Consider the following 26,990-nt stretch of genomic DNA (forward strand, 5'->3'; position numbering starts at 1 on the left):
GCATGCAGGGCAGGAAGTCTGTGCGATATGGAGATTTCCAGTTCTGTGAGCAGGCCAAGTCTGTTATAGTGGTGAGTTTCCACCTCCTCATTCACGTGTTAATAACCTGCCCAAACTTCCAACTGTTTCACATTTTTCCTCCCACCAACAGAGGAACACCAGCCGTCAGTCGAAGCCTCTCAGAGTCCAGGTGATGCACTCGTCTGTTGTTGCTCACCAGTGTTTCGCTCTGAAGGCTCTTAGTTGGTTGGGACAGGTCATCCAGTACTCTGGTACGTCTGGACTTCTCTACCCACAATCCCATTGTGTATGTGTGTACATCAGCACTGATGACTGAGTGTTTACCTGCTATGTTACAGATGGTCTGAGGAGGATCCTGTGTCAGGTTGGTCTTCAGAAAGGTCCTGAAGAGGAAAACTCCTCTCTTGTTGACAAGCTGATGCTCAATGACTCCAAGATGTGGAAAGGTAATAAATCTTACTTCACTTTGATTTACTTATAAATGTAAAGATAATGTTGTTCCTACACACATAGGATACCTGGGAAAGCCTCCAGCTATGTTTTGCCCTCCCAACTATAACGCTTTCAGTTTTCTCATATTTTCTTTTTTGAATCCTTTTGAGGGAGCCCTTAGTAATCAATGTTGTAAACAATCTATCCTTGCTCTCTGAACCTCACATCTCATCACCAGTAGCGCCTGACACATGCTCTGAACACTAAATAATAAACACATCTTTTCCACACCTGGCTCACCTGTTTTCATAGAGGAACAGAGTGGCGCATTTGGAAATAAAAATTGTGCCAGCTTTCTTTATTTATAAAAAAAAGTCAAAAGATCAGACACAAGCAGAATTATGAAATGGTAGGAGGAGGGATTCAGACTATAATGTGTATAAACTTTAGACTTTATCTATTTCTGGAGCAGAGTTTTAAAGCCGATGAAAGCTTTAGTCTGCCCACCTGTTAGTCTACTCAGCTGTGCCTCTTATGCTAGGCTGCTACTTGCTATGAAGAGGTGTAGTTTTGCATGATAGGTAAGTGGCAGGTGTAGGGATGGGTACTGGTTTCGGTACTTTTATAGGTACCGACCAAATTCTGTCAAAAGTATCTGGGTACAGATTCGTGTAAACTCAAAAGGTAGCATGTTGAGGTACCTAAATGCATCCTTGTGACTGTGAGGAAGTGAACAAGTTGTTGATTTCCCATGCTGGTCATAAACACAGCATTGTAAGGTTATATACTGAAGAAGCTGACAATATGTTTTTATTTTATTATTGGATACATAATAAATATTTTTGAGCACATAAACACAAAAAAAGTACAAAAAGCTGGTACCGTTGAGTACCAGGTACCGGGCATTGGTACCATATCGTTTTAAATGTGAAAGGTACCCATCCCTAGGCTGGTGATGGGGGAAATAGTGATCCGAGCAAATTGAACTAATTTGTCAACACACACACCACAGTCAGTTGGGCAACAAAACACAAGTGATACATTAGCTTTATTTGAGATAAAATAGTGTGAATAATGAAAAATACATACATATGCATATATATTTGCTTATCTCTAAAGGCAACAAAACTAACCATCATAACCTCTCTGTGTAGGAGCGAGGAACATTTACCACCAGCTGTTGATGAACAGCCTCCTCATGGACCTTAAGTACAAGAAGATCTTCGCCATCCAATTCGCCAAGGTAACACATCCGATACTTGTCTACCTTTGTGAACACACCTTTTATTTATTCACCTGAAAAACACAACTGATGACTACATCTGATAGTTACAGGTGAACACCACAGCTTATCTCCGCACACCTCACATGATGAATACACGTGATTGATTGATACACACAGAAAATGTCTGTTAAGTAGTGAAGGAGTAAATTTTACTCTGCTCCTTTAAGTCGTTTGTGTTTGTCCAATTCAGATAGCTTAACTTACACCTGCTTTCTAACTTGAGAAATCACCTTACCTGACACGTTTTTCAGCTCTTAATAACATCATGTTGTCCATCTTTGAGTTTTAAATTTGGATGAGTAGCTTGTAAAACTCTATATTTTGGAACAATTATGTTTTCTGATAAAGTTCCTGGACAAGTTTTCAGAAATGAGTCAAAGCCCATTTGATGACAAGAGGTATAGAAAAATGTTAAATGATTCTACGTGTGTTTTTATTTATGATCCCCCTGATGTGATCAGTTGATGTTTTTAAAACTCTGTATGACCATTAGACATTAGGTCGACCGGTACTAAAACCACTTATAGTCATCAGTGTGCACAAAACCTCTCAGGAAGACTTGAAAAATGTTATAAATAGAAAAATAAAATGATGATATTCTTAAGACTAACAGAGACACTCTCAAGGTAATGGTGTTTTTATGCACATCAGCATTGTTGGTGTTGTTTTTGCCTTGCCAAGTCTCTTCAGGTGCTCAGTGTGAGTGGTTTGGGTCAGTGTTTGCTTTCCTGAAATAGTCCAGATTAGCCTCCAATCCCCATCAACAACAAAACGTGGTTGTGGCAGCTCTCAGACAAATTAAAGTTTTTTTTTCTTCAACCAACAAATACTGCAGGTGACCTAGAACGATCAAATTTAAGTTTTCAGATCTTGTTTTTGTAAAATACACTCACTGGCCACTTTATTAGGGACACCTTGCTAGTACCAGGTTGGACCCCCTTTTGCCTTCAGAACTGCCTTAATCCTTCATGGCATAGATTCAACAAGGTACTGGAAAAATTCCTCAGAGAGTTTGGTCCATATTGACATGATAGCATCACACAGTTGCTGCAGATTTGTCGGCTGAACATCCATGATGAGAATCTCCCGTTCCACCACATCCCAAAGGTGCTCTATTGGATTGAGATCTGGGGACTGTGGAGGCCATTTGAGTTCAGGGAACTCATTGTCATGTTGAAGAAACCAGTCTGAGATGATTCCAGCTTTATGACATGGAGCGTTATCCTGCTGGAAGTAGCCATCAGAAGATTGGTACACTTCTTAAGCATAATGAGTCGCTGCCATGTAATTTGCAGGTAATAAATTTGCGTTAACCAGCAGTTGAACAGGTGTACCTCATAAAGTGGCTGGAGAGTGTACATTTTCTTACAATATTTCTCTATTGGTTTTTAAATGATTCCATTCACTGAGTTTTGTAGAACTCTAAAAAACTGTTCAGATGAAGAAACAAAGATATGGGCAGACATTAATAACCTGTGAGGCGCTGCTGGTAGTGTTGGGTTGTTTTGAAGGATCTAATCGAATAAATAGCAGCCCATTAGCAGCGACCTCTGACCCAGAGGTGAAATGTCGTCCCCCCTCTAGAACTACAGACGCCTCCAGACAGATTTTATGGAGGATGATCACGAGCGAGTGGTGTCAGTGACCTCTTTGTCTGTTCAACTCTTCACCGTCCCGACCATGGTGAGTACTCCTCCTCTGCACCTCCACACACCTTTCTCTCTGCCTGTCTCTCTCTCTGCTGGTAGAATTATGAGCGCATGCAGTGCGACTACGTGAGAGACGACCACGACCGTGAGTTCTCCATCACTGACCTGTCAGTACAAATGTTCACCGTCCCGTCGCTGGTGAGTTCAATCTGACGTTCTGTTGAGGAGTTGGAGGTGGAAAGTGTTCATCACTGCAGCTGGATGGCTTCGCCTCTTAAACCACGACTGACCTCTGGATACATTCAGAGATAAAATGCACACTTCTTCTTTAGGTGCTGTTAGGTGCCTTACTTTTTATTAAAATAATGATTTAAAGTATTTACCTACTTACTTACGTACTTACTTAATTTTAAGTAATGGGAAACATCTAACACAGGTCTAACAAGACCAGTGATAAAAATGAAAAGAAACCCCAGAGCCCAAAACAGCCTGGGGTGATATCTAACAACAAAGTTGTCCCCTGTAAAATGTTTTATCTTCAGCTGGGATTATTTCAGCTTTCAATGTAATAAAGTACAGCAACGCAAGAGGAAGCGTTTTTGGAGTCAGAAATGATGAACAGAAAGACACTATTCAAAAGTGTTGGTGATTTAAATACTTGACTTGTAACAATACGACAAGAACTAGCAATCAGGCTAAGGACCAGTTTTTAGAAAAGAAAATTTACTTGTTTAGTTTTTTGTTCTTGTTCTTGTAGGTTATTTTTGGGTATTTCTGTCTTTATTCAGAGAATAGAGGACAGTGAAAAGGGCAGGAAACAGAGAATGGATAGTAGTGTGAAAAGGATGCCACAGGATGGATTAAATCCTGACTATTGGAAAAACTCTAGGTTTTTACCCTTTTAAAAAAGTATTAAATCCTATCCTGTATCTTTTTATCTACGTTCATACTTTTGCATTTGAATCCTCGCTAGTTTCTTCTTGACCTTTCAGAGCTTTTGTTGTTGAAATATGAAGCTGTTAAAATCATTTTATTAGTATAGTTGTGGGCATAACATAGGCTTATTACTGCTCTACATTTCACTAATAAGAGCTACCTTGAGGAAAATTGTATTACTTCAATCCTGTGTTGCTATTCTTGACATATTTTCTATTTTACATCAAGCTTCTTTACAAGCAGTGTGCAGTGCCTCTACTTTTACCTCTTTTATAATTTTAACATCAGTGTCTGGTTTTGTAGTGAGTAATTCTCACCAGCAGCTCAGTGAAGTATGTCCTCTGCCCTCATAGATTCTCATGTTTTGTGATGAGTCTTGTTGTGTGTGTGTGTGTGTGTGTGTGTGCACGTTGTAGGCTCGGATGCTGATGGTGGAGGAGAACCTCATGACCACCATCATTAGAACGTTTGTGGATCACCTTCGTCACAGAGACCTGCAGGGACGCTTCCAGTTTGACCGCTACACCGCTCAGCAGGCCTTTAAGTTTGGGCGGGTCCAGAGCCTCATTGGAGACCTCAAGTGAGGACCATACCATGCTTTTATATACCTGCTCATGTACCAGTAGCTTCCCTGTAATGTTTACCATTATAGAATCCACCTGTATACAAGCACAGACAGTCTTACACAAGTTATGTATCACAAAATTTGTACGGTAGTTAATGTTACTTTAGGTAAAGGTAAATGCACCTCTCACAGTTTGGACACAATATTTTAGACCTAGTTAATAAGTTAACTTGTTTACATTTTACTTCATTATTTTGTACAGTAGCTTACACATGACTTATACACAAAGTGTATCACAGTTGTAACCTCAGGTTCACACAGCTGACAGCAAAAGCTAGAAAAGCAGTCAGAGAGTGCAGACCTCCACCAAGCATATTATGATTGTCACCAACACTTTAGTCCGACTTTAATGTTATACTCCCTTTCAGCAGACTGTCTGCTACAATTTGGTGTTAGTTGCAGGTTTGTACGATAATTTGTTTCCTGACAGTGTTGAACCTCCTCCTTGGCGGAGGTAACACAAACAAAAGCACTTCTCTTTGCTATCCTTGAGTTTTCTGGCTGCATATTAGTTTCTCCATATTAGTTGAACAACCAAGTTTGTGTCCACAGATACGTCTTGATCAGTCGCCCCACTGAGTGGAGTGATCAGCTCCGACAGAAGTTTCTAGAAGGGTTCGACGCTTTCCTTGAGCTGCTAAAGTGCATGCAGGTAACAAACACCTGGAGACCCACCTGACGCTAATCCTGGACAGTAGTAGTGTGTGATAAGACAATTTTTTACTGTGAAGGCTCAGAATGTGTCCATGAAACACTAATTTAGTGTGGAGGAGCTGAGAGAATTGAGGGTTCAATCAAGCTGTTTTTAAAGAGGAGGCTTTTTGTGCTTTTTTATACAGTCCCACTGCAGCTATACACGATTTACAGTTAAAAATAAAACCTGTTCCCACATGGATACTTCCAACCTGTCTTTTATTCTAAGTATAAATCTGTCTTTAATCCTGACTCTGTGTCCGTCCTTGTCCTTCTCGTCTATTTCAGGGTATGGACCCAGTGGTGAGACAGGTGGGCCAGCACATTGAGATGGAGCCTGAGTGGGAGGCAGCTTTCACCCTGCAGATGAAACTGACGCACATCATCTCCATGATCCAAGAGTGGTGCTCAACTGATGTAAGACTCCTAAAACAAGTACTACGAGCAGTACAAGGACAAAAATGAACTCATATCCCTTTAACAACCTGATTTCAGTCACAGGGGAGAGGACTGTAACAGAAAACAATATCACTCTTCTAATGAAGCATCAGTTTTTAAGATCTCACCAGAGACATTTGACTTGTTGGTGATCTTTATAAATAAACAATAAATTGCAACAATAAAACAAATGATCCATGCAGTGCTAGTTTCTCTCACACTCAACCTGGTGAGACTTCTGGACACTTTCTGCTTGCATTTTTACACAAATTATAAATCCACTTGTGTGTGTTTTTTTTTTCCCCATGTACCAGGAGCTCGTGCTGATTGAGGCTTACAAGAAGTGTCTGAGCGTGCTCAGTCACTGTCACAGCAGCCTACCAGATGGCGAACAGCCAATCAGCTTGAGTCTGGCAGGTCACTGTGTGGAGACGTTCAGGTACCACGTGTCTCAGGACAAAGTGTCCATACACCTTCCTGTCTGCAGACTACTGGCAGGTAAACCCTCACACTCACAGTTACACACACACACACACATGCCCTTACACAAACACACAGCTACTGATAGCCTGGTCTCTGCTAACTGAACATTTATTTGCGATGAATCCTTTTGTTCTTTGAGGTGTAGCCTGAAACAGTTTAAAACAAGAGATGACATATGGGAAAGATTTATCAAACACAACATCTATGTGGATCAGATAAAGATTTGTCGTGTTTTTACCTGATTAATCCAGATCTTGGAGTTGGGCAGGAAACGTCTGCCTTAATGTTTTTATTACACCTTGTGACATCTCCTCTGTCTCCTCCAGGGCTGCATGTCCTTCTCAGCAGGACTGAAGTGGCTTCACGTTTCCCTGAACGCCTTCCTCTGGTGAGTAACTACTCTGCTGCCACTCCAACACATCTGCTTTAATATTCTGAAACAGATTGTTACACCTGTCGTTACGTTTGTGTGTCTTCAGGGGGAACTCAGCCCTCCTCTCCTGATTGAACTCCCACTCCGGTGCTTGGTGCTCTGTGCCCAGGTGCATGCTGGGATGTGGAGGAGAAATGGGTTTTCCCTCATTAACCAGGTAATTCAAGACCTGATGACTGGTTCTGAGGTGACCAGCTGATAAAATACAGGGAAAACTACTATATAGGTACCAGAGGGACAGTATAAAAAAATCCACTGTTCCTCTTTAAGCATTGTAATTTAAAGGATAATTTCGGTTTATACAGCTTTTACATTGTTTATAGAATGAAGTAGAACAAAATACGCACCCAGAAGGTTTTCCTGATCCAAGCAGTGCTTCGGGAGATATTTACATCCAAAATCGTGCAGCGGACGTCCGTATGATGGGATCCATCGGGGCATAGACAGCGCCACTCCTAAAACTGCATTAATAGTCCAAAAACTTGTGTTTTTCACCAATATTCCATCATGGTCCGCTCCGGGTTAGTCCTCTGCTGCAGTCTGTGTCACTCCAGACAGCACTGTGTGGCTGTAATGATCCCTGAACTGACAAAGACTTTGTTTACATTTGCCCCTCAAAGAAAGGAGGAAGTGGAGTCAGCTCTTCAGAGAGTACTTGCATGCGCGGAGGGGCAAACGTAAACAAAGTCTTCGTCAGTTCAGAGGTCATTACAGCCACACAGTGCCATCTGGAGTGACACAGACTGCAGCAGAGGACTAACCCGGAGCGGACCATGATGGAATATTGATGAAAAACATGAGTTTTTGGATGATTAATGTAGTTTTAGGAGCTGCGCTGTTTATGCCCTGATGGATCCCATTATACGGACATCCGCTGCACGATTTTGGATCTAAATATCCATCCATCCATCCATCTTCTTCCGCTTATCCGGGGTCGGGTCGCGGGGGCAGCAGCCTAAGCAGGGAAGCCCAGACTTCCCTCTCCCTAGCCACTTCGTCCAGCTCTTCCGGGGGGATCCCAAGACGTTCCCAGGCCAGCCGAGAGATGTAGTCTCTCCAGCGTGTCCTGGGTCTGCCCCGGGGTCTCCTCCCGGTGGGACGTGCCCTGAACACCTCTCCAGGGAGGCGTCCGGGAGGCATCCTCATCAGATGCCCGAGCCACCTCATCTGGCTCCTCTCAACGCGGAGGAGTAGCGGCTCTACTCCAAGCTCCTCCCGGATAGCCGAGCTTCTCACCCTATCTCTAAGGGAGAGCCCGGCCACCCTACGGAGGAAGCTCATTTCGGCCGCTTGTACCCGCGATCTTGTTCTTTCGGTCACTACCCAAAGCTCATGACCATAGGTGAGGGTGGGAACGAAGATCGACCGGTAAACAGAGAGCTTCGCCTTCCGGCTCAGCTCCCTCTTCACCACGACAGACCTGTGCAGAGTCCGCATTACTGCAGACGCTGCACCAATCCGCCTGTCGATCTCTCGCTCCATCCTTCCCTCACTCGTGAACAAGGCCCTGAGATACTTAAACTCCTCCACTTGGGGTAGGATCTCATCCCCGACCCGGAGAGGGCACTCCACCCTTTTCCGGCTGAGGACCATGGACTCGGATTTGGAGGTGCTGATTCTCATCCCAGCCGCTTCACACTGGGCTGCGAACCGCTCCAGAGAGAGTTGAAGGTCACGGCTTGATGAAGCCAACAGGACCACATCATCTGCAAAAAGCAGTGATCCAATCCTGAGGCCACCAAACCGGATCCCCTCGACACCCTGGCTGCGCCTAGAAATTCTGTCCATAAAAGTAATGAACAGAATCGGTGACAAAGGGCAGCCCTGGCGGAGTCCAACCCTCACTGGAAACGAGTCCGACTTACTGCCAGCAATGCGGACCAAGCTCTGGCACCGGTCGTACAGGGAACGGACGGCTCGTAACAAGCAGCCCGACACCCCATACTCCCGGAGAACCCCCCACAGGACTCCCCGAGGGACACGGTCGAATGCCTTCTCCAAGTCAGTAAATATCTAAATATCTAAATCTAAATATCTCCTGAATCACTGCTTGGATCAGGAAAACCTTCTGGGTGAGTATTTTGTTCTACTTCAGTCTATAAACAATGTAAAAGCTGTATTTACCTAACTTATCCTTAAACTCTTAATAAAATGATGTATCACTCTCCTATTTTATGAATGTCAAAAATAATCTTGATTTACTTGAATAATTTTGTTTTCTCTAAACAAAGATGCTGTTGTGTAAATAAGTTCAGTGTTTTTTTAACTACATTCATATAATTTGTGATTTTTCAGATTTATTACTATCACAACGTCAAATGCAGAGTGGAGATGTTTGACAAAGACATCATCATGCTGCAGGTAAAGATTTTTTTCTCCATTTACTCCACTGACACAGAGCAGGGCCATGCTGGCTCTTCATTGCTGTTTAAGTTAGTGCGTAGTCCATCTGAAGCTTCGCACACAACAGACAACAGCTTCAGTTTCTCTCACCTCTTTGCTCCACCTGGTTTCTGTCTGACAGCTGTGTCTGTTTCTGTTCAGGCGGGGGCATCCATGATGGATCCAAACCACTTTCTGATGATCGTCCTGAGTCGATTTGAACTGTTTCACATTTTCAGCTCTGCAGACTGCAGGAAGAGATACAGGGAGGCTAACAAGGTGAATACTGATTCTTCTGGCACTCTACTCACACTCCTTAACACTCTGCTCACTTCTCCTGTCTGTGTTTGGCAGGATGTGGTTCAGCAGAACAACACTCTGATCGAGGAGATGCTTCACCTCATCATCATGGTCGTCTGTGAGTCTCTCTGATGGAGCATTTTATAAGCAGAACACTCAAGAGGTCAAACAGGAAGTCAGGTTTTTAACAGCACAGTTAACATTGTACCTGTGTATGTGTGTGTGTAAAGGTGAGCGGTACGTGCAAGGCGTCGGCCAGGTGGAGCCCTTTGATGAGGTCAGGAGAGAAATCATCCACCAGCTGTCAATCAGACCGATGGCTCACAGTGAGCTGGTGAAGGCTTTACCTGAGAATGTAAGACACTTACCTGCTGGTCTCTTTTTGTTCTGCTCTGCCTGTAAACCTGTCAGTCTACTCATCTGTCCACCTACCATCCTGTTCGCCCACAGCTTGACCTCTGGCTGTTTCTTATTTCAGGGAAACAAGGAGACCGGTCTAGAGAAAGTCATCGACACCGTGGCTTCATTCAAGTCAGTCCAATTTCTTCATTACTTCCATTTTAAATGCATAATCACCTCAAAAAACCTGCTTCATCCTCCTGGACAACCATCAGTCCACCTTAAATATAAATGCACCTCAAGTCAATCCTAAAAACATCAAACCCCATCAGCACTTCTTCAACTTTATCACATGGCCATCTGTAACTGATAACCAAAGATCTCCCTTCGCTCTCCTCCTCCAACATGCATGTTGAGAGCAGCGTTAGCTCTGCTGGAAATCAGAGAGAGGGAGAAATGCCACCTCTAAATCCCTCCTGTAAATGCTCTCATTGTGTTGGGACGTCTGTTGTTAATCCTTCTTTTGTTGCTGTCTTAGTTTTCTGCCGCTGGTTTCTGCTGATCTTATTCTGTACTCTCAGTCCTGGATTATAGTGATTAAAGTTTTAGCAGACTTTTTACTACGGACAGTTTGTCTGATAGTGTTGCAGAGTAAAAGCCACATGAGAGATGCATCAGTGTACATAGCATGGGTAGTTCATTCATTTAGGAAAGGGACAGCAAATGCAGGGTAAGGAGTGACGTATGCAGCCATCAGACTTACATTTTACAGCAAGACCACATCCTGCACTCTTAACTAAAACATGGCTCTTTACTGCTGTTGTAAGAGCAGGGTTCTCTACTAAAATATTTTCGCTTGTGTGTCAGCAAGCAGAAGAAAAAGTGATGGAGCTTTGAGAGCTGCTTGGCTGTGGCATTGCTCTTTAATTAGTTATCCTACAAATAGGTTTAAACCAGTCAGAATCAAGTATTTTACACAGCTTGTTACATAAGTTTGGTTGTTGGAAAACTAGGTGATACAAATGAATTACAGCTGTCATGTGACCAGGGATGGGTACCTTTGATATATGAAACGATACAGTACTGATGTCCGGTAGCTGTCCATGGGTATTGGTACTCAACACTCAACAGTACCAACTTTTGTGTGTTGTTTATGTGATAATAAATATTAATTTGTTTAATAATAAAATCTCAGTTTTTCAATTTAACCTATTTTTTTCTCAATATAAAAACTTGCAATGCTGTGTTCATGTCCAGCATGGAAAATCTCCTACTCTTCCATTCCCTCACTGTCACAAGGATGTGTTTAGGTACTGAGACATGGTACCATTTAGTTTTACATTAATCAGTACTTAATAGTACAATGGAATTTGGTTGGTACCTATAAAAGTACGTAATGCAGTACCCATCCCTATGTGTGACCAACATGAAGGTTAGAATACAGTTTAATGGAGTTGACTTTATTTGCCAAGTAACTGTCCAGGACACAACCTTGGAATAAAAAAGCTGTATACTGTTGGTCTCATCGTACCCCTGTAACAGCTTTACATGACTGACAACTTAAAAAAAAATCCTTATTTTTCTCACAATAAACCCTGATTTTAGCCTTCCTCTGAAAAACCTAATTTTAGCTGCTGTCTCTTTAAGGCTCTCAGCTCCACAAACCCCCTTCCCTCTGATTGGCCAGCCCTCTGGAGGCCTGTCCTGTGTAGAGCTATGGGTGACCTTGGTGTTTGAGGCCCACTCCTCCAACCTGTCATGAACCAGTTTGATTATCCCTATGTGATTAAGTCATCATTTCAGCAAGTCTCATAAAGACCTTATGAACATCTTGCGTTATATTTTGAATGGACCATTTTAATCAGTTTATAGACAAATTAAGTCTTGAAAGGTGGAGGTTTGAAAATCTGGACACGTTTAATCTGAACATCCAGCTTTGTTACTTTATCTTTATGTATAAAATATGAGAAAACAGAAAACCCCTTCTTTAAAGTATCAGCAGTTAATTTTTTAAGCTAAATAAACTACCCTCAGGTAAACTGATATGTATTTAAGGTGGACTTCTGGATGTTTCAGTGACTTTCTCTACATTTACAGTGTAATCTCAAGATCTGACTCTCGTGCGGTTTCATTTTCCTTGTCAACAGGAAGCCAGGTGTGACAGGTAGAGGTCTGTACGAACTGCGCCCTGAATGGAACAAACACTTCAACCTGTACTTCCATCACTACAGCAGAGCCGACCAGTCAAAGGTACAAATTATGACAGGGGCACTAAACGTGTAACTGATGAGGGTGTTAAAGGGGTCATGGTTCTGGTATCCAGCAGGATAGGTCAGAGTTTTTAACCTCATGATCCTTCTGTGGTTACAATATGTGATGTGTGTTTCAGGCTGAGGAGGCTCAGAGGAAGCAGAGGAGACAAAGTGGAGAAGACACAGGTAAATATACCTCACTTAGTGTAACTGATCTGATGAGGTGTGACAAAATTTCATTAAACAAGAATAGGATCCAAAGAACTGAGACCAGCCCAGATCATCGGAAATTAGTCTGCTGATGTTATACTGACTCATGTTGTGATGTTAAACTCTTCTTAATATGATACTCTCAATAACATGCATTGTGTCTGTGTGTGTTTGTGTGCATCAGCCCTGCCCCCGCCTCTTCCTCCGTCCCTCTGTCCTCTGTTTGGCAGCCTGGTGAACTTGCTGCAGTGTGACGTGCTGCTGGCTGTAGAGGGCGCTGTGCTGCAGTGGGCTGTAGAGCCCAGCGGGGGGTGCTGGACGGAGTCCATGCTGCAGAGGGTGAGACTCAAACAGAAAGCACATTTATAAGTCCTTCAAGCTTTCATTTTCTTCTGAAAGTAAGATATATCAGCTGTTACCCTGGCATCACTGAGCTCTTTTTTAACAAGTGTGAGCCTTGACAGCTGCTCCACTGACCTCCCAGGGACATCACCCTCTTTCTGCTCTCTGTGTTGTCTACAGGTGCTTCACCTGGTGGGGATGGCTTTGCTGGAGGAGCAGCAGCAGCTAGAAAACAGCAGTGGAGACGATGACATCACCTTCAACTACACCTGCAAGATCACACGTCAGTTCACATAGCTGACAGTATTAATGACACCACACCCTCTAATAGATAGAAATGAGAGATGAGAGAGAAATGTGTCCGCTGTAATAACTCTGTGTGTATGTTTTCAGGTCCAGGTGAAGCTCCCAGTACTTCTGGAAGTGTCCTTGCCTTGTTGGAGAGTCTACAGAATGCTCCTCACCTGGAAGTCCACAAAGACATGATCACCTGGATCCTAAAGGTAAACACTGATGTCACAACTCCCTCACTATTTATCATCCATCTGTCATCAGTCTGAAGTCAGATTGATACTGCTAGGTTAACAGGTTACTCAGGTGTGTTACAGAGTGTTAACAGGGCTCTTTCTTCAGCCCAGCTTTGTTTAAAAGTCACATAAAGGAGGTGCTTGAAATAGAAACCTCTGTGATTCTATGGGTCAGACACAGAAACACACACAACACCTGCAGTCTCTTTTGTTTATCTGGATGTTTCTCTTGATGATGTGGAGCTTGTGTTTGCAGATGGTGGCGAACATCAAAACCATCAGGGAGCGGACGTCATCCACCTCCACTGTCACCGTCAGCCAAGGACAAAGCCTGGAGGAGGTGAGACACAAACTTATCACTGAACATATACGTTAAATTAGAATGAAATGAACAAGGCATTTCGAAAGTTGTTAGGGTCAGCATCAATCTTTCTTCTCTTAACCAACTCAGCATGTAACTTTAGATCATCATCTTTCTCCCTCCTCAACCCCAATGATTTGTTTTCTTATTAAAGACAGCAGTTATGTAATTTATATGAAAATAACTTAAATGAAGCCAAATTAACTTTGCTAATATGTGATAGATGATTGAAGTTGTTCACTTTCACTCTGCAGACGGTTCGAGACAAAGACAAGGCTGAGAGGAAAAGGAAGGCAGAGATGGCTCGGCTCAGGAGGGAGAAGATCATGGCTCAGATGTCTGAAATGCAAAAACACTTCATCAATGAGAACAAAGAACTGTTCCAGCAGAGTCTGGAAGAGCTGGAGGCCTCCACATCTGCTGCTGCAGACAACAGGTATCAGGGAGAATGAACCAGGTTTTATCAGTCTGTTCACAGACCTTTAATACTGCAGATAGTGTCCTGACTAATGTGTTTAAGAAACTATGAGATCTTGGTGATAAACAGTTGGAGAGTGTGGTCAGGGAGAACCACAGTGTGATTATTAATGAAAACTCAGACGTTTACAGTAAAGACTTTGGCAGTGTTCACACAGACTTCATCCCTCAAGGTCAAAGAATAATACACGGCTTGCGCTCTCCTCCTAGTCCTCCCTGTCTGGAGCAATCCTGTCACTCTGAAGTGTGTGTTGGTCCCAGGAGGGTGAGCGGAGCAGAGAGGCGCCAGCTGGTTACCTGCATATTATGTCAAGAAGAGCAGGAGGTCAAAGGTCATCGAAAAGCCATGGTTCTGGCAGCTTTTGTCCAGAGGTCTACAGTTTTGTCCAAAAACCGCCGCCGCAGTTTGCCTAACCCAGGTAGGTAAAGATTTAATTTAAGTAATCAGTACAGAGATCAATTACTGTGAATAATTATCAACTGAAAGTTGTTCAACTGCGTTTGCAGAAAGCCATGAGCCTCTGTTCATGCACCCTGACCTGTCTCTGGGGATTCACACTGCTAGCTGTGGACATATCATGCATGCTACCTGCTGGCAGAGGTGAGACACTGCAGCTGCAAACAAACCAGACAACTCCAACCACAGAAGTTCATGCTCAGAGCAGCTAACACAAAATGTGCTTTTCAACCACAGGAACTAGGGTCTTAATTTAGTTCTTGGGTAGTTGATCAACCACTTGAAACGGCCCTGCCTGGGGGGCACTTTCCAAAGGTCAAGGAACTTTAAGACACAGGGACCTGTATGCTGAACACTTCTAATTGGTTGATCACCCACAGTATTTTTTATTTCCCCCTTCCTCAATCCACAATAACATCACACCCAGCTGTGATCGACAACAGTGGTCTCACCATCAGGTGGTGAGCCTGATGGTGTGAATGTGTCCCCCGGTGTCACGGGTCAAAGAGTGATCCTGTAAACTGGAGACCTTCAGCTGAACGTGTCAGTGGATGTCCACTACTTGGGAACCCATCTTTGTATACTTTTTTAAAGATATACATGCTTGTTTCTACGACGGGGTATTAGGGCCATTAAAGAAATAAAATAAATAAATACATTATCGAGAAAAAAACTCAAAATTTTCGAGTTTCTAAAGTCGCAAATGTACGACTTTAGTAACTCAAAACTTTGCAAGTTCATTAAGTGGAAAATTTATGACTTAATAAACTAGTAAATTTGCGAGTTAAAAAAGTCACAAATTTACAACCTTGCAAAGTCGTAAATTTGCTGGTTTATGACAAGCCCCGGGTGTTAGTTGATGCACAGGCACAGGGGATGCCACGCTTGAGAGATTCAGATAGGCTAGTTAAAAAAATTGTATAAATTGAAGGTTGTTTTGTGACAGATATGGGAGATGTCAGATGTTTTCATGTGTCTTTGCACGATCTGTTTGTTCATCTGTGATCTACTGAGAAGTCAGAGTGGACTGTAAACTGTTATCGATTGCTCTGGTCTCCGCTGCAGAAGCGTGAGATCGGCTGTTTACTCTTAAAACCAGTGGTATTTCCTTATTGCTAAGATCAACTCCAAAGTACAATCTTATGAGGCTTACAATTCGGTCCATCTTGCAGTGAAGTACATGATTAGGCCGGCGTAGTATGGCCAAATTTGTGACTTTATTAACTCGCAAATTCACTAGTTTATTAAGTCGTAAATTTTCCACTTAATGAACTTGCAAATTTTTGAGTTTTTTTCTTGAATTATTATTTTTGAGTTTTTGTCTCTAGTGGCCGTCGAATGTTTCCTTTTAAGTGTTGAATCAACAAATCTATCTGCAGAGCATCAAAGCACGAACAAAACCAGTACAGACCAAGTCTCCTCTAACTTCAATCAAGTAACTAACAGGCTAACTGGAGCAATTACTATGTCACCTGTCTTTGCGTTCTTTGGAGTCGTCTTTGCTGAATGACCTTCACTTCAATAATTGTCCTCTACTGGTCTGGCGGTGTAGTGCAACTACTTTTATTTTATTTTTTCTTATATAAACCAATTTGCATAATCTCAACATTCAGGCCTTGGTAGCTGCTGTAAGTGTATTTCCGGGAACCTCTAGTGTGAAAAACACCCAAATAGTCCAAATGTCTTTCCAACACTAGAGACCTGTTTCACTGTAGCTGATGTATCTAAAAGTAACATGATAAGATGAAAGCAGAAGCTTGCTCCATGTGACTCTCCTGCTCCTGTGTTCAGGTACTTCGAGGCGGTCCAGTTGAAGGAGCAGAGACGTCAGCAGCGCCTGAGAGGTCACACCAGCTACGACGTGGAGAACGGAGAGTTTCTGTGTCCACTGTGCGAGTGTCTGAGCAACACTGTGATCCCTTTACTGCCTCACACACACTCACCTCACCCCTGGTACAAACACAAACATGCAGGCACATACACATGATCAAAAGTATACACACACTGATACAGGCACCTACACACAGGTTCAGACACGAGGTGAAGCTCACTGCCTGTCTTTCTCCTCAGTGTGGATCATCCCAGTCTGGAGGCCTGGATTAAAACAACCAGTCAGCAGATAGCAGCACTACACTCTGCTCACAGGAAGCAGTCTGACGGTCAGTCTCATTAAGAGGGGTCACATCATCTGTGTTGTCTTGTGTGTTAAGTGTTCCACACTGTTTGGATGAAACCAGGACAAAGCTGAAACACATCATGTAAACGTCACGCGTGTGTTTCAGATGGAGCAGAGATGACAGAGCCAGCTGCTCCTGAAGGATTCAGAGTCGACTTCACTCCACCGTGAGTCAGCGCTGTTTTTTTTTCTCCTCATCACTGTGCTGTTTAGTGGTAGCTGCAGGTGTGCTGCTGGGCCTCAGGCATACCCAGTTCAGTCACAGGAAGGTTTGCCACGGCAGAGGTAGTAACAGAGACATAACATGTATCCCTTTTCTACTAAACCAGTCTCAGAACTAGTTTGGAGCTGGTGTCTTATCAAGCACCAGTTTTTTGTGTTTCCACCTCCAAAGACCTGACCCTAAACCAGAAAAAAAACAGCACAAACTCTTGCTGGGCTCAAACAAAGAACCACCTACATCATGTGCTGGAGGCGAGGTCATCACAACAAAAATAACACCACCCAAAACTTTATTTGTGGCTTAAGACAGACAAAATAAAATAAAACACATCCAGTAAGTGTAATTGGTGGTTTCCTGTATAGATAAGTATCTTACCTGTGTTTCCAGACATGTAGGGTTAAGTGTTGTACTGTTTGATAGAGATGTATTAAGTGGACCAGAGCCACCTCAGTGAGAAGGAGGTAGCAACGGTAAAATGTCATCTCTGTGTGTGAGGGGGAACTGTCAGGAGTGTGTACTCAAAGCTGCCATCATTGTTCATACATCATACACGTTGTGCTCCTCCAACACAAGAACACTGCGTAATCAGACACTAGGACGCTGACGTTTGGGTGTTTGGTGTCATGTAAAAGATAAAAGCTCCTTGTCTCAAACTGTCGCAGCGTTTCTGTATAAAATGGGAGATTTTGTGTCATGAAAAGCTGCAATGGGTCGTGTTTTAGCTTGATTTGACTTTAATATTCAAAATTAATGATATACAATGGCTTTAATCTTAAAGATTAATAATACCGTATTTTCCGCACTATAAGGTGCTTCGGAGTATAAGGCGCACCTTTAATGAATGGTCTATTTGAAAACTGTTTTCATATATAGGGCGCACTGCATTATGAGGCGCATAGAGTAGAAGCTACAGTAGTGGCTGGGGTTGCGTTGTGCATCTGCTAGATAGAGCTGTGCTAAAGGGAATGTCAACAAAACAGTCAATAAGTCAGTCAAACTCAGGCTACATCCACACGGAGCCGCACATTTTCCTATCCAACTATTTTCTGTGCCGTTTTCAAAAAAAGTGCGCTGTAAAGACGAAGCCGTGTCTGCCGTCCACAAAAAACGTTTCCAGAGATCATTTCACATGCCAGACCTTTGGGGGGCGCTGTATTGCTTTAACAAATAACAAGAGAAGAAGTCTGGCCCAGCCTGCGAGCTCACGTTAGCACTTAGCAGAATTCCTCTTTACCAGTTCTTACCGCTGTTACTTCGGCCACACCCCCTGAACATGGTAGCCATGATTAATCAATATTGATCTATATATAAGGCGCATCGGATTATAAGGCGCACTGCCGGCTTTTGACAAAACTGAAGGCTTTTAGGTGCGCCTCATAGTGCAGAAAATACGGTACTCCACTTCAGTGGGCGGTAGAAGTTGTGGTGTTAGGTTTTGGTCAATAATCACGCTCTAGGTTTATTTGAGGGTCATAAAAGTAACAAAAAGCAACATAACAGAGTTAGCCCACTGAACACAAATCTGTAAACGTAGTTTTAATAATCCTTAATTACAGCCCTGTACCAATAAGTGTAAACCACAGTTCACCTGACCATAGGGATGGGCAGTGAATTGGGCGCTATAGATACCGACCTAATATGGTCTGTAGCATCAAGTACTGATTCACCTAAAATCAAAAGGTACCATGTTTCGGTACCTAAACGCATCCTTGTGACTGTGAGGGAGTGGAAGTAGGTTATTTTCCATACTGGACATGACATAGCATTGCAAGGTTATATACTGAAAAATAAATTTGTCAAATTTAAAATCTTTGATATTTTGTTATTAAGCAAATCAATATGTATACATAAACACACAAAAGTACCAAAAATTGGTTCTGTTGAGAACCAGTACCAATTGCCAGTTACCAGGCATCGATACTGTATCATTTCAAATGTGAAAGCTACTCATCCCTACCTGACCACACACCTGGATAACATCAGCACTGATGTGACTGTCTCCCTCAGGAACCCGTTCTCCAGCAGCATCAATGAAATGATCACCACGTTCAGCATGTCTACCTACAAGGTGGGGCTGAAGGTCAACCCTAACGAGCAGGACCAGAGAGTCCCGGTGTTGATCTGGTCCACCTGTGCCTACACCATCCAGAGTATAGGTATGTACACACATTCTCCTCAAAGGAACACACACACAACAACACACCTGAGGGATCAGGCCATGCTGACAGCTGTCATTTCTTTGCAGAGCGACTCCTCATGGATGAGGAGAAGCCGCTGTTTGGAAGTTTACCTTGTCGACAGGTAACTCTGTCTGATCAGACTGAAAGGACTGCTCGTTTGATCATTAACAATCATTTGAAAGATTTATTTAAAGATGTTTTAAACTATACGTTTGTTTGTTTTTGTCAATGCGTTTGTGTGTGTGTGTCTTTGTGTTACAGGACGACTGTCTGAGCTCTCTGGCCAGGTTCAGCTCGGCCTGTTGGACAGCAGCTCCACTGCAAACAATTCACTCACACTTTATCAGACTGTTCTCAGGTACAGAGAAACACACACACTTAAATACTGTAACACAACTTCTATCACAATCAATGAACAGACAACATCAGAACACACACAGCACATGTAGAGATTAACAGATGTGCACTGTGTAAAATGTGTGTGTTGTGTGTTTCAGCCCTGGTTCCTGACTCTCAGGTAGAAAACACTCCTTGTATCCTGGACGTCGACATGTTTCACCTTCTGGTGAGCTTTCCTTTGTGTTCATCATTTTTTACATCAGAGTTCACATTATATTCACTTCATTTTCTGTAAAAACAAAGTTCTGACTCTCTAAGCTCATAAACCTCTCCACTAAAATTTAGCCCCAGACTCAAACAGAGTGGGATTAATCTGACCAGGCAGGCCACATGTGAGGTGGTCTTTGTGCAAACTCTGTCAGACTTTCTGTCTCTCTGCCTGAACATGTGTGAATTCATCAAACTGTCTTTTTAAACTCAGTTCGAATCTGGTTAATGGTCTAAAAAGTGTGAATCCAGCAGCTGGTGTGAGTCCACTGAGTCAGTGAAGGGTCTCCCTCTCTTTGCAGGTGTACACTGTCTTATCTTACAACTCAGTCAGCAGTCTCGACCAATCAGGACGCAGCGGCGTGGACTCCGCTCACCTCCACATCCTTCACCTGGTAACTGTGGCTCACCTTGTCCAAATCCTGCTCACTTCCACCACAGGTAAGTCTCACATTCACTGACATGTTAAGAGTTCTCACAAACCCCTGTTCACCCCTTTTTGCTGTCTCACCTCTGTCTGTAGAGGACGTGTGTATGGATCAGGATGACGGTGGATCAGAGGAGGAGGAGCTCACGTGTAAGCTCTACAGCATGATCAGGCAACACCTGGGCAGGTGAGCACAACCACACTAATCTAAACAGCTCAGTTTTATGAATGACACGCCTGTGTGCATGTTTTATTCATGAACGTGTGTCTGTGTTTGTCTGACAGTGTCTTACCTGAAGTCACCTCCGGGTGGCAGCTGACTCATTGTGTTAAAGTCGGCATTCTGCCCTTCCTCCGGGCTTCTTCCCTCTTCTTCCACTACCTGAACTCTACAGCGCCACCTGCTGATCTGCTAGGTAACAACACACTTAGCAATAAAAGTCAAAAAACACACATGTAGGAGCTGATAAAATCACAGAGTTCACCTGCATTGTCAAACATACCACCTGAATAATAAAACATTTTATCAGGAGCAGATTCACAAAAAAACAAAGTGGTTATATGTCGATTTTACACTCAGTGTGTGTGGGTGTGTGTATTTTCATCTGTGTATGCACGTGTTGTCTCAGTTGCAGGTCCTGGTCAGTGGGAGGCACTGTGCAGCTACCTCAGTCTACCCTCCAACCTGCTGCTGCTCTATCAAAGCCACCACACACTACTGGAACCTCTGATACACAGGTAACACACACACACACACACACAGCTAACACACTCACACACACCCAGCAGAGTGAGTAGGTGCGTAGTGCCGTGTGTTTTGCCACAGTCCTTTAGAGCAGCTGTTGTCTTTGAGAGCCTGACCCAACAAACAGCTCGCACATCTCTGCAGATTCAGATGGTTTGGGGTAAATCGTGTCTTTCCTAAACAGGACTGTACACCCTGATGGTGAGTTTTGGTTTGTCACAGGTTCGTTAAAGTTTTTAGTGTAAGTTTTTGTGTCCTAAATGAAGTTTAAAGCTTCTGGATAAAGCTCCTCTCTCTGGCCCAAACAGAAACCTTTACGTTCCTTTCCTTCACGTCATCTCCAGTGATGCTGGAACCCTGAGATGACCATTTTTATCATCACAATCATCACAATTCACAATTTTGCTCAATCGTGAAGCTCTAAAGCTGAAGGGATTGTTGTTGGCAGCTGCTGAATGTAATTAGTAAAGTAACTTGTAGTCTAACTTAGTTACTTTTGACATCAAGTAATCAGTAAAGTAACCAAGTTACTTTTTAAAGGAGTAATCAGTTATCAGATGACTGTTTTAAGGTAACTATGGCAACACTGGTCATTCCCCACCGTGCTCTACCCACTGTCCTGTCCTCTGCAAATAAAGTTTAAAAATATAACAGAAAATAAAGACAGGTACCTCTGGGTTTCTCCTCAAGGGTTTTAAGTCTGCCTGACAGAAGCTTGAGCTCGAGGTTTGTTGGGTCACGTTGTTGTGGACGTGTGTGGAGCTCAAAGGCAGCGGTGCACCTGCTCACTCAGCCTGGACGCGCTGTTAGAGTGTTTTATAAACCACTTTCACTCAACACAAAATGTCATCTGCTGTCAGTAAGTTTCACAAAAGAACTGCAGAACTCAGTGAGGTGTGTGTACGCGTGTGTGTGTGTGTGTGTGTGTGTGTGTGTGTGTGTGTGTGTGTGTGTGTGTGCTCTACAGGTGGTGTTCTCATCCAAGTGTGAGACAGACGCTGCAGGGGGGCGGAGTCATAATCAGGTTCCCCAGGGTGTCAAATCGACTCATCGAATTGCCGGAGGATTACAGCGTCCTGATCAACCAGGCGTCCAGCTTCACGTCAGTACTGCGCACAGAGCACACAGAACTGAGCCGTCAAACCTGAACCTTTATTTCTCTGTCAGTTCATTCCTGTGTGTATGCAGCACCTGTTACTTCAGTTAGAGAGCATAATTAATTTTATCAGTTCATTTCCTGAATTTGTGATGCTTGCTCTCATACTTTCTTCTCAGTCACACTAAAGCCCCGGCTTCAGTCCTTTAACTAAACAGGTCCTAATTTTTCCTTATCGTGCTCAACTTTTTCCAGATCTGTGTTTTCCATCTCCACTCTGTCATGGCAGCAGAGCTTATTGTTTTAGGAAGCTCCCACATTAAAAGCCTGAATTCTTAGATAAGCAAAAGACAGTGATCCATGAATTTACGTGTTCATGTGTTTGTGACGTGTTTGTTCCATGCACAGGTGTCCACGGTCAGGAGGGGACAAGTCTCGAGCTCCCACCCTGTGTCTGGTCTGTGGCTCCATGCTGTGTTCTCAGAGCTACTGTTGTCAGACGGAGGTGGATGGAGAGGACGTAGGAGCCTGCACCGCTCACACCTTCACCTGTGGGGCGGGCCTGGGCCTCTTCCTCAGGTAAAACATCTGTGTGTCTGATATTCAGCTGGTGTTTTCTAGGCTGGCCAAAGCAAAATCAGATTCAGAAAACCTTATCAATCCCACATGGGTCAATTTGTGTGGAGCAGCTTGTACAAGGCAGATACACAATCAGAAACAAAGACAAGTTGGCACAAAAGCAACAATAAAAAAAAATACAAGGAGTTAAAAGTTAAGAACATAAAAAGACTAAAGGAGATGATGACACATGAAGAGATGTGGGAAAAAAAACACATAACGGTAGATTTATCAGTTTTGTTCTTGTAGTGTGTGACGTTCAATGACAGGGCAACACACCACACACAAAGCCACACACTCTTACCCTACGTTACCTGGCTGTCCTCAGGGTTCCCCCCACATGTCTAACATGCTTAATACTATCACTTCAAATCAGCCACACAATCCTCTCCAAGCAAACAGAGAGAAGTAAAATCCCTCTGGATACACCCTCCACCCTTCAAGATCTGGTGGTTTCATATTTAGAGACATCTAAAATCAGGACTCTGCTTACATTTGTCACAAGGGGGGATCAAACCCTGACTATTGTTGTGCAGTCGTCTTTAAAGTGATACTCCGGGATGGAACAAGTTTGGTCCTATCACAAGGTTTAGGGCAGAAATTACCCCCACAGCAGTGTTTTTGTGCAGCAGAAGCCCAGGGTGCTCGCACCAAACACCCCCTCCCTGCTCCTCTGCCCGTTTCCTCTGCACTCAGACGGGGCCTTATTTTACTTGACCAAAAACACAAATAAACGGACTCCCATCGGAAAAATCTGAAAAAATCTGCATTCACGCTTTATTTGGAGAATTTTCAGCACGTTACTTTCACACAAAAACGCCGCTAAATAAGGCTCTAGTTCTCATCGTGTCGTAAAACGGCGCTACCTCCGCTGCAGAGCCACAGCTGGCTATGGGGCGCTCGCCGCTTAGTGTATCAGTCTGTGCGTGCGGAGTCTGGTGCCAGATATAAACAAACGCAGGTAGTCTGCCAGGATGAAAAGACACGACGAGAACTAGAGCCTTATTTAGCGGCGTTTTGTTGTTGTGCAGTAGTCTTTGAAGTGGTTGTCTGGTCACACACACGGATAGGAGTTCATGAAATACCTTCCAAAATTCAAATCAATTTAAAACCATGCATTTTTATCCACCATGGAAAAAGAAGATGAGCGTGGCTAAATGTCTTGTTTAATACACACCTGTTTATGACACAGCCATTAAAGGTTCAGATCCAACCCTATGATGATATTTAGTGCTATGCTAACAGACTCTTTGTGTGTGTGTGTGTGTGTGTGTGTGTGTGTGTGTGTGTGTGTGTGTGTGTGTGTGTGTGTGTGTGTGTGTGTGTGTGTGTGTGTGTGTGTGTGTGTGTGTGTGTGTGTGTGTTTGTGTGTGTGTGTGAAGGGTCAGAGAGAGCCAGGTGTTGTTTGTAGCAGGTAAAACAAAGGGCTGTTTCTATCCTCCACCCTACCTGGATGACTACGGAGAGACAGACCAGGGCCTAAAGTAGGTGAACACACACACATGCACAAATGAAAAGTAATGAACAGACATATACACACACTACTGCCCACACACACTGATACAAGCTGCATGGTAGATGTGTTATATTGTCTAACCCTGCAGTCAGTAGACTCCAGTACCTGTGTTATAAATGGAATACTTATTTGTGAATGTGTGTGTGTGTGTGTTTGTGTGTGTGCACAGGCGGGGGAACCCCCTACATCTGTGTTTGGAGCGCTACAGGAAGATCGAGCGTCTGTGGCGTCAGCACGGCGTGGCAGAGGTCATTGGTCACGCCCAGGAGGCCAATCAGACGCTGGTTGCTATCGACTGGCAGCACCTGTAACGTTCTGCTCTGCACGCGCTCAGAACCCCGGCTGGTGATTGGCTGTCCACCTTGGCCCTGCCTCCTCTTAAAACCAACTCCTCCTCGACTAATCAGCTTCCCAGCGCTGAGCTCAGATCAGCTTTCAGGGATGTTTTTTTGGACTCCGGGCTTTTTGGTTTCTGTTTAATGGAGGCTTCTTACCTTTGACCTCTCATCAAGGTGGGAGAGGCAATAAAACTAACTCCACTTTTGCTGCTTCTGCTTAGAGTCAGGAAGTTACAGGAGTGTCTAAAGGAAGTTTTGAGGAAGTTTACTTTTTATTTTGAACTTAGTTTTTGGAAAACCAGAGATCAGCAGGAATATCAAGTGTGAGCAGCGCTGACCTGCTGCTGTCAGTCTGAGATGGACTGACGCTGAACTGTTTGTCTTTAGTTTATAATGAATATAACCTCTGTTTTCTATTGGCAGATTGGGTGGAAAAAGAAAAGGTGGCCTTTTGAAAACCTCCATGTTATCACACACACGTCAGCAGCTGCTGAGGCTTGTTGACTTTGGGGGGAAGGAGCTGAAACCTGAGAAATGATTGCTTTACATTGTGTTATTGGCCTAAAGAGGAGGAACTGTGGAGCATAATTTATTATTTAATTCCTTATTTAGTCTTTTTTTCATGTGTTGGTGAATTGAGACGGTCTGGAGACAGTAGGAATCTTTTTCTATGGCCGCCTCTGTTTTTATTCCTGAGTTTAAGTTTGAATAAGAGTTTGTTTTCAAGCATTTCCACAAAGTGCGTCCTGTGCAGCAGAGATGGAAGCAGGTGAAGCGACGAGTGGAAAGAGGAATATTTCTTACAGTCATATGAATCAGATGTTGTGTCTTATTGATCAGACATATCAGACGACATATCAGAGGTGTGTGTGTTGGTTAGGAATCAGGCAGATCAGATATCTGCTTCACTTTTTAAGTTTCATTGGTTGTTTTATTTTATTTTTTTTTTAAGGAGACTTGATGCTTTTGTTTGAGGTCATTGATGTCAAACTGGGTTGGATGTGTTTCTGTTTTCTTTTAGTTTGCGGAGTTCGATTCAGACATCCTGAACACACAGAAACACAGACATGTCCTCCATTTATTTATTTATTTATTAGTTTGAAATAAAATCTGAGAGGAAGTCTTCAAATCCTTTTCTTTCTCGTTTTAGACTTTCTGCTCACGCGTTTAGATACAAACATTTTCAGATCAGCAGACGTCTTCACGGCATGTTGCTTCTCCCGCTGCATCATCTCCCACAGCTGACTTGTTAATATGTGAATTTTTGTAAAAATGACTTATGTACATTATTGTATAAGAATAACAAAACAAATAAAAACTTGAAAAGAACTTTGTCTTTAATTATTCATTAGTAAAGTTTTACCTTTGGAAATCTTGGCACATGAACGACAGACACTTGCAAAAACTACATTTAATTTACAACAAAGATAATCATCAGAAACAAAACAGTCTCTGTAGCATAGTCTGCATCTATGATGTGGGCTTTATTATATGCTTCAGAAAATGAATAATATTATAGTGTATTTGATGGTTATACTGAAAAAAAAAAATTCACCCACTATTGACTGATCATACTTGAATTTTATCTGGAAGAAAAGAGTTCCTGCAAAAAAAAAATCAAAAATAGTTTAAGAATTTAAAGATGATGGCTTATAGAGAGTGACTTTGGTTTTGTCTTTTGGAGTGAGGAGTCAGTGAGATCTGAGCTCCAAATGCAGCCAGAAAGTCTCTTCCTGTGCTGATCGTTGAAGTCTAACCAACATTAATGTGAGAACAACACAGATTTATGTTGAAGTTCCTGAATATTTAAGTTTACTCTTTGTTTTTATTTCACACTTTGTAGATGCTCCCTACATCAAGTCGCAACCTGCTGTGAGTTCAGAGAGTTCACTGTGAAGTGTGTCCAGATTGCAGGACAGCTTGTTGTGATCAGAATCAGTTTATTCTCACATTTTGATCTGACTGTGGTTAGAAAGAGGAGTCAGCTTTATCAAATCTCTGTTTCTCTGGGCAGTTAGAGGGACCAACCTGAGAAAGAATTTGTTATGATTCCAGCCTGAGCAGCGTGTTCTTCTTCTCCTCTACGTTAGTTCACCTGATCACTGGACCAGAGACGTCAGCCAATCAGCTGCAGGAACACTGATGATGGACAGCTTGAATCATTTCTGATTTATTGTTTGTTGTTGTTGTTTTTTTTTGTTCTGTTGTTTTTTCATTTTACTTTTATTTTACATTGTACTTCTTCTTTTTTTTGAACTCTGACTGTTGAAACTTATGTATGTAGAAAAGTACAACACTTAAGTTAAAGTGAAATTACAGGTTTTATTTACTCGAAAAGTATACAAAGAAGGGCCTAGGGCACAGTGACTGGAGTAATAGTATTAGGTTACATCAGGGGTCACCAACCTTTTTTAGACCGAGAG

At 43.0% G+C, this 26,990-nt stretch overlaps 1 protein-coding gene across 2 annotated transcripts in view; it reads left to right on the plus strand.

Annotated features, from left to right (window-relative positions):
• Nucleotides 1-25,867, plus strand: part of ubr2 (ubiquitin protein ligase E3 component n-recognin 2) — a 35,731-nt gene extending 9,864 nt beyond the window's left edge. The window contains exons 7-46 of one of the 2 annotated variants that reach the window (XM_074675357.1): nucleotides 9-71; nucleotides 152-272; nucleotides 360-467; nucleotides 1,608-1,696; nucleotides 3,323-3,421; nucleotides 4,740-4,903; nucleotides 5,501-5,600; nucleotides 5,930-6,058; nucleotides 6,394-6,577; nucleotides 6,889-6,950; nucleotides 7,042-7,152; nucleotides 9,291-9,356; nucleotides 9,540-9,656; nucleotides 9,732-9,795; nucleotides 9,908-10,032; nucleotides 10,156-10,208; nucleotides 12,164-12,266; nucleotides 12,406-12,454; nucleotides 12,663-12,817; nucleotides 13,001-13,103; nucleotides 13,214-13,323; nucleotides 13,604-13,687; nucleotides 13,963-14,144; nucleotides 14,396-14,604; nucleotides 14,693-14,786; nucleotides 16,434-16,595; nucleotides 16,713-16,801; nucleotides 16,925-16,985; nucleotides 19,049-19,197; nucleotides 19,287-19,342; nucleotides 19,483-19,579; nucleotides 19,719-19,786; nucleotides 20,130-20,268; nucleotides 20,351-20,441; nucleotides 20,540-20,670; nucleotides 20,884-20,992; nucleotides 21,967-22,101; nucleotides 22,504-22,674; nucleotides 24,096-24,197; nucleotides 24,399-25,867. In XM_074675357.1, the coding sequence (XP_074531458.1) occupies nucleotides 9-71; nucleotides 152-272; nucleotides 360-467; nucleotides 1,608-1,696; nucleotides 3,323-3,421; nucleotides 4,740-4,903; nucleotides 5,501-5,600; nucleotides 5,930-6,058; nucleotides 6,394-6,577; nucleotides 6,889-6,950; nucleotides 7,042-7,152; nucleotides 9,291-9,356; nucleotides 9,540-9,656; nucleotides 9,732-9,795; nucleotides 9,908-10,032; nucleotides 10,156-10,208; nucleotides 12,164-12,266; nucleotides 12,406-12,454; nucleotides 12,663-12,817; nucleotides 13,001-13,103; nucleotides 13,214-13,323; nucleotides 13,604-13,687; nucleotides 13,963-14,144; nucleotides 14,396-14,604; nucleotides 14,693-14,786; nucleotides 16,434-16,595; nucleotides 16,713-16,801; nucleotides 16,925-16,985; nucleotides 19,049-19,197; nucleotides 19,287-19,342; nucleotides 19,483-19,579; nucleotides 19,719-19,786; nucleotides 20,130-20,268; nucleotides 20,351-20,441; nucleotides 20,540-20,670; nucleotides 20,884-20,992; nucleotides 21,967-22,101; nucleotides 22,504-22,674; nucleotides 24,096-24,197; nucleotides 24,399-24,540 (4,446 nt within the window). In that variant the 3' untranslated portion in view covers nucleotides 24,541-25,867. Of the gene's footprint in view, nucleotides 1-8; nucleotides 72-151; nucleotides 273-359; nucleotides 468-1,607; nucleotides 1,697-3,322; nucleotides 3,422-3,486; nucleotides 3,586-4,739; nucleotides 4,904-5,500; nucleotides 5,601-5,929; nucleotides 6,059-6,393; nucleotides 6,578-6,888; nucleotides 6,951-7,041; nucleotides 7,153-9,290; nucleotides 9,357-9,539; nucleotides 9,657-9,731; nucleotides 9,796-9,907; nucleotides 10,033-10,155; nucleotides 10,209-12,163; nucleotides 12,267-12,405; nucleotides 12,455-12,662; nucleotides 12,818-13,000; nucleotides 13,104-13,213; nucleotides 13,324-13,603; nucleotides 13,688-13,962; nucleotides 14,145-14,395; nucleotides 14,605-14,692; nucleotides 14,787-16,433; nucleotides 16,596-16,712; nucleotides 16,802-16,924; nucleotides 16,986-19,048; nucleotides 19,198-19,286; nucleotides 19,343-19,482; nucleotides 19,580-19,718; nucleotides 19,787-20,129; nucleotides 20,269-20,350; nucleotides 20,442-20,539; nucleotides 20,671-20,883; nucleotides 20,993-21,966; nucleotides 22,102-22,503; nucleotides 22,675-24,095; nucleotides 24,198-24,398 lie in introns of both variants that reach the window. The other variant, XM_074675358.1, reaches the window with a different exon arrangement.
• Nucleotides 25,868-26,990: the final 1,123 nt, after the last annotated feature.

Source organism: Halichoeres trimaculatus, unplaced genomic scaffold (genome assembly GCF_033239565.1).
Source record: "Halichoeres trimaculatus isolate MK-OKI-2021-1 unplaced genomic scaffold, fHalTri1.1 fHalTri1_scaffold_8, whole genome shotgun sequence".
Taxonomy (NCBI): domain Eukaryota; kingdom Metazoa; phylum Chordata; class Actinopteri; order Labriformes; family Labridae; genus Halichoeres; species Halichoeres trimaculatus.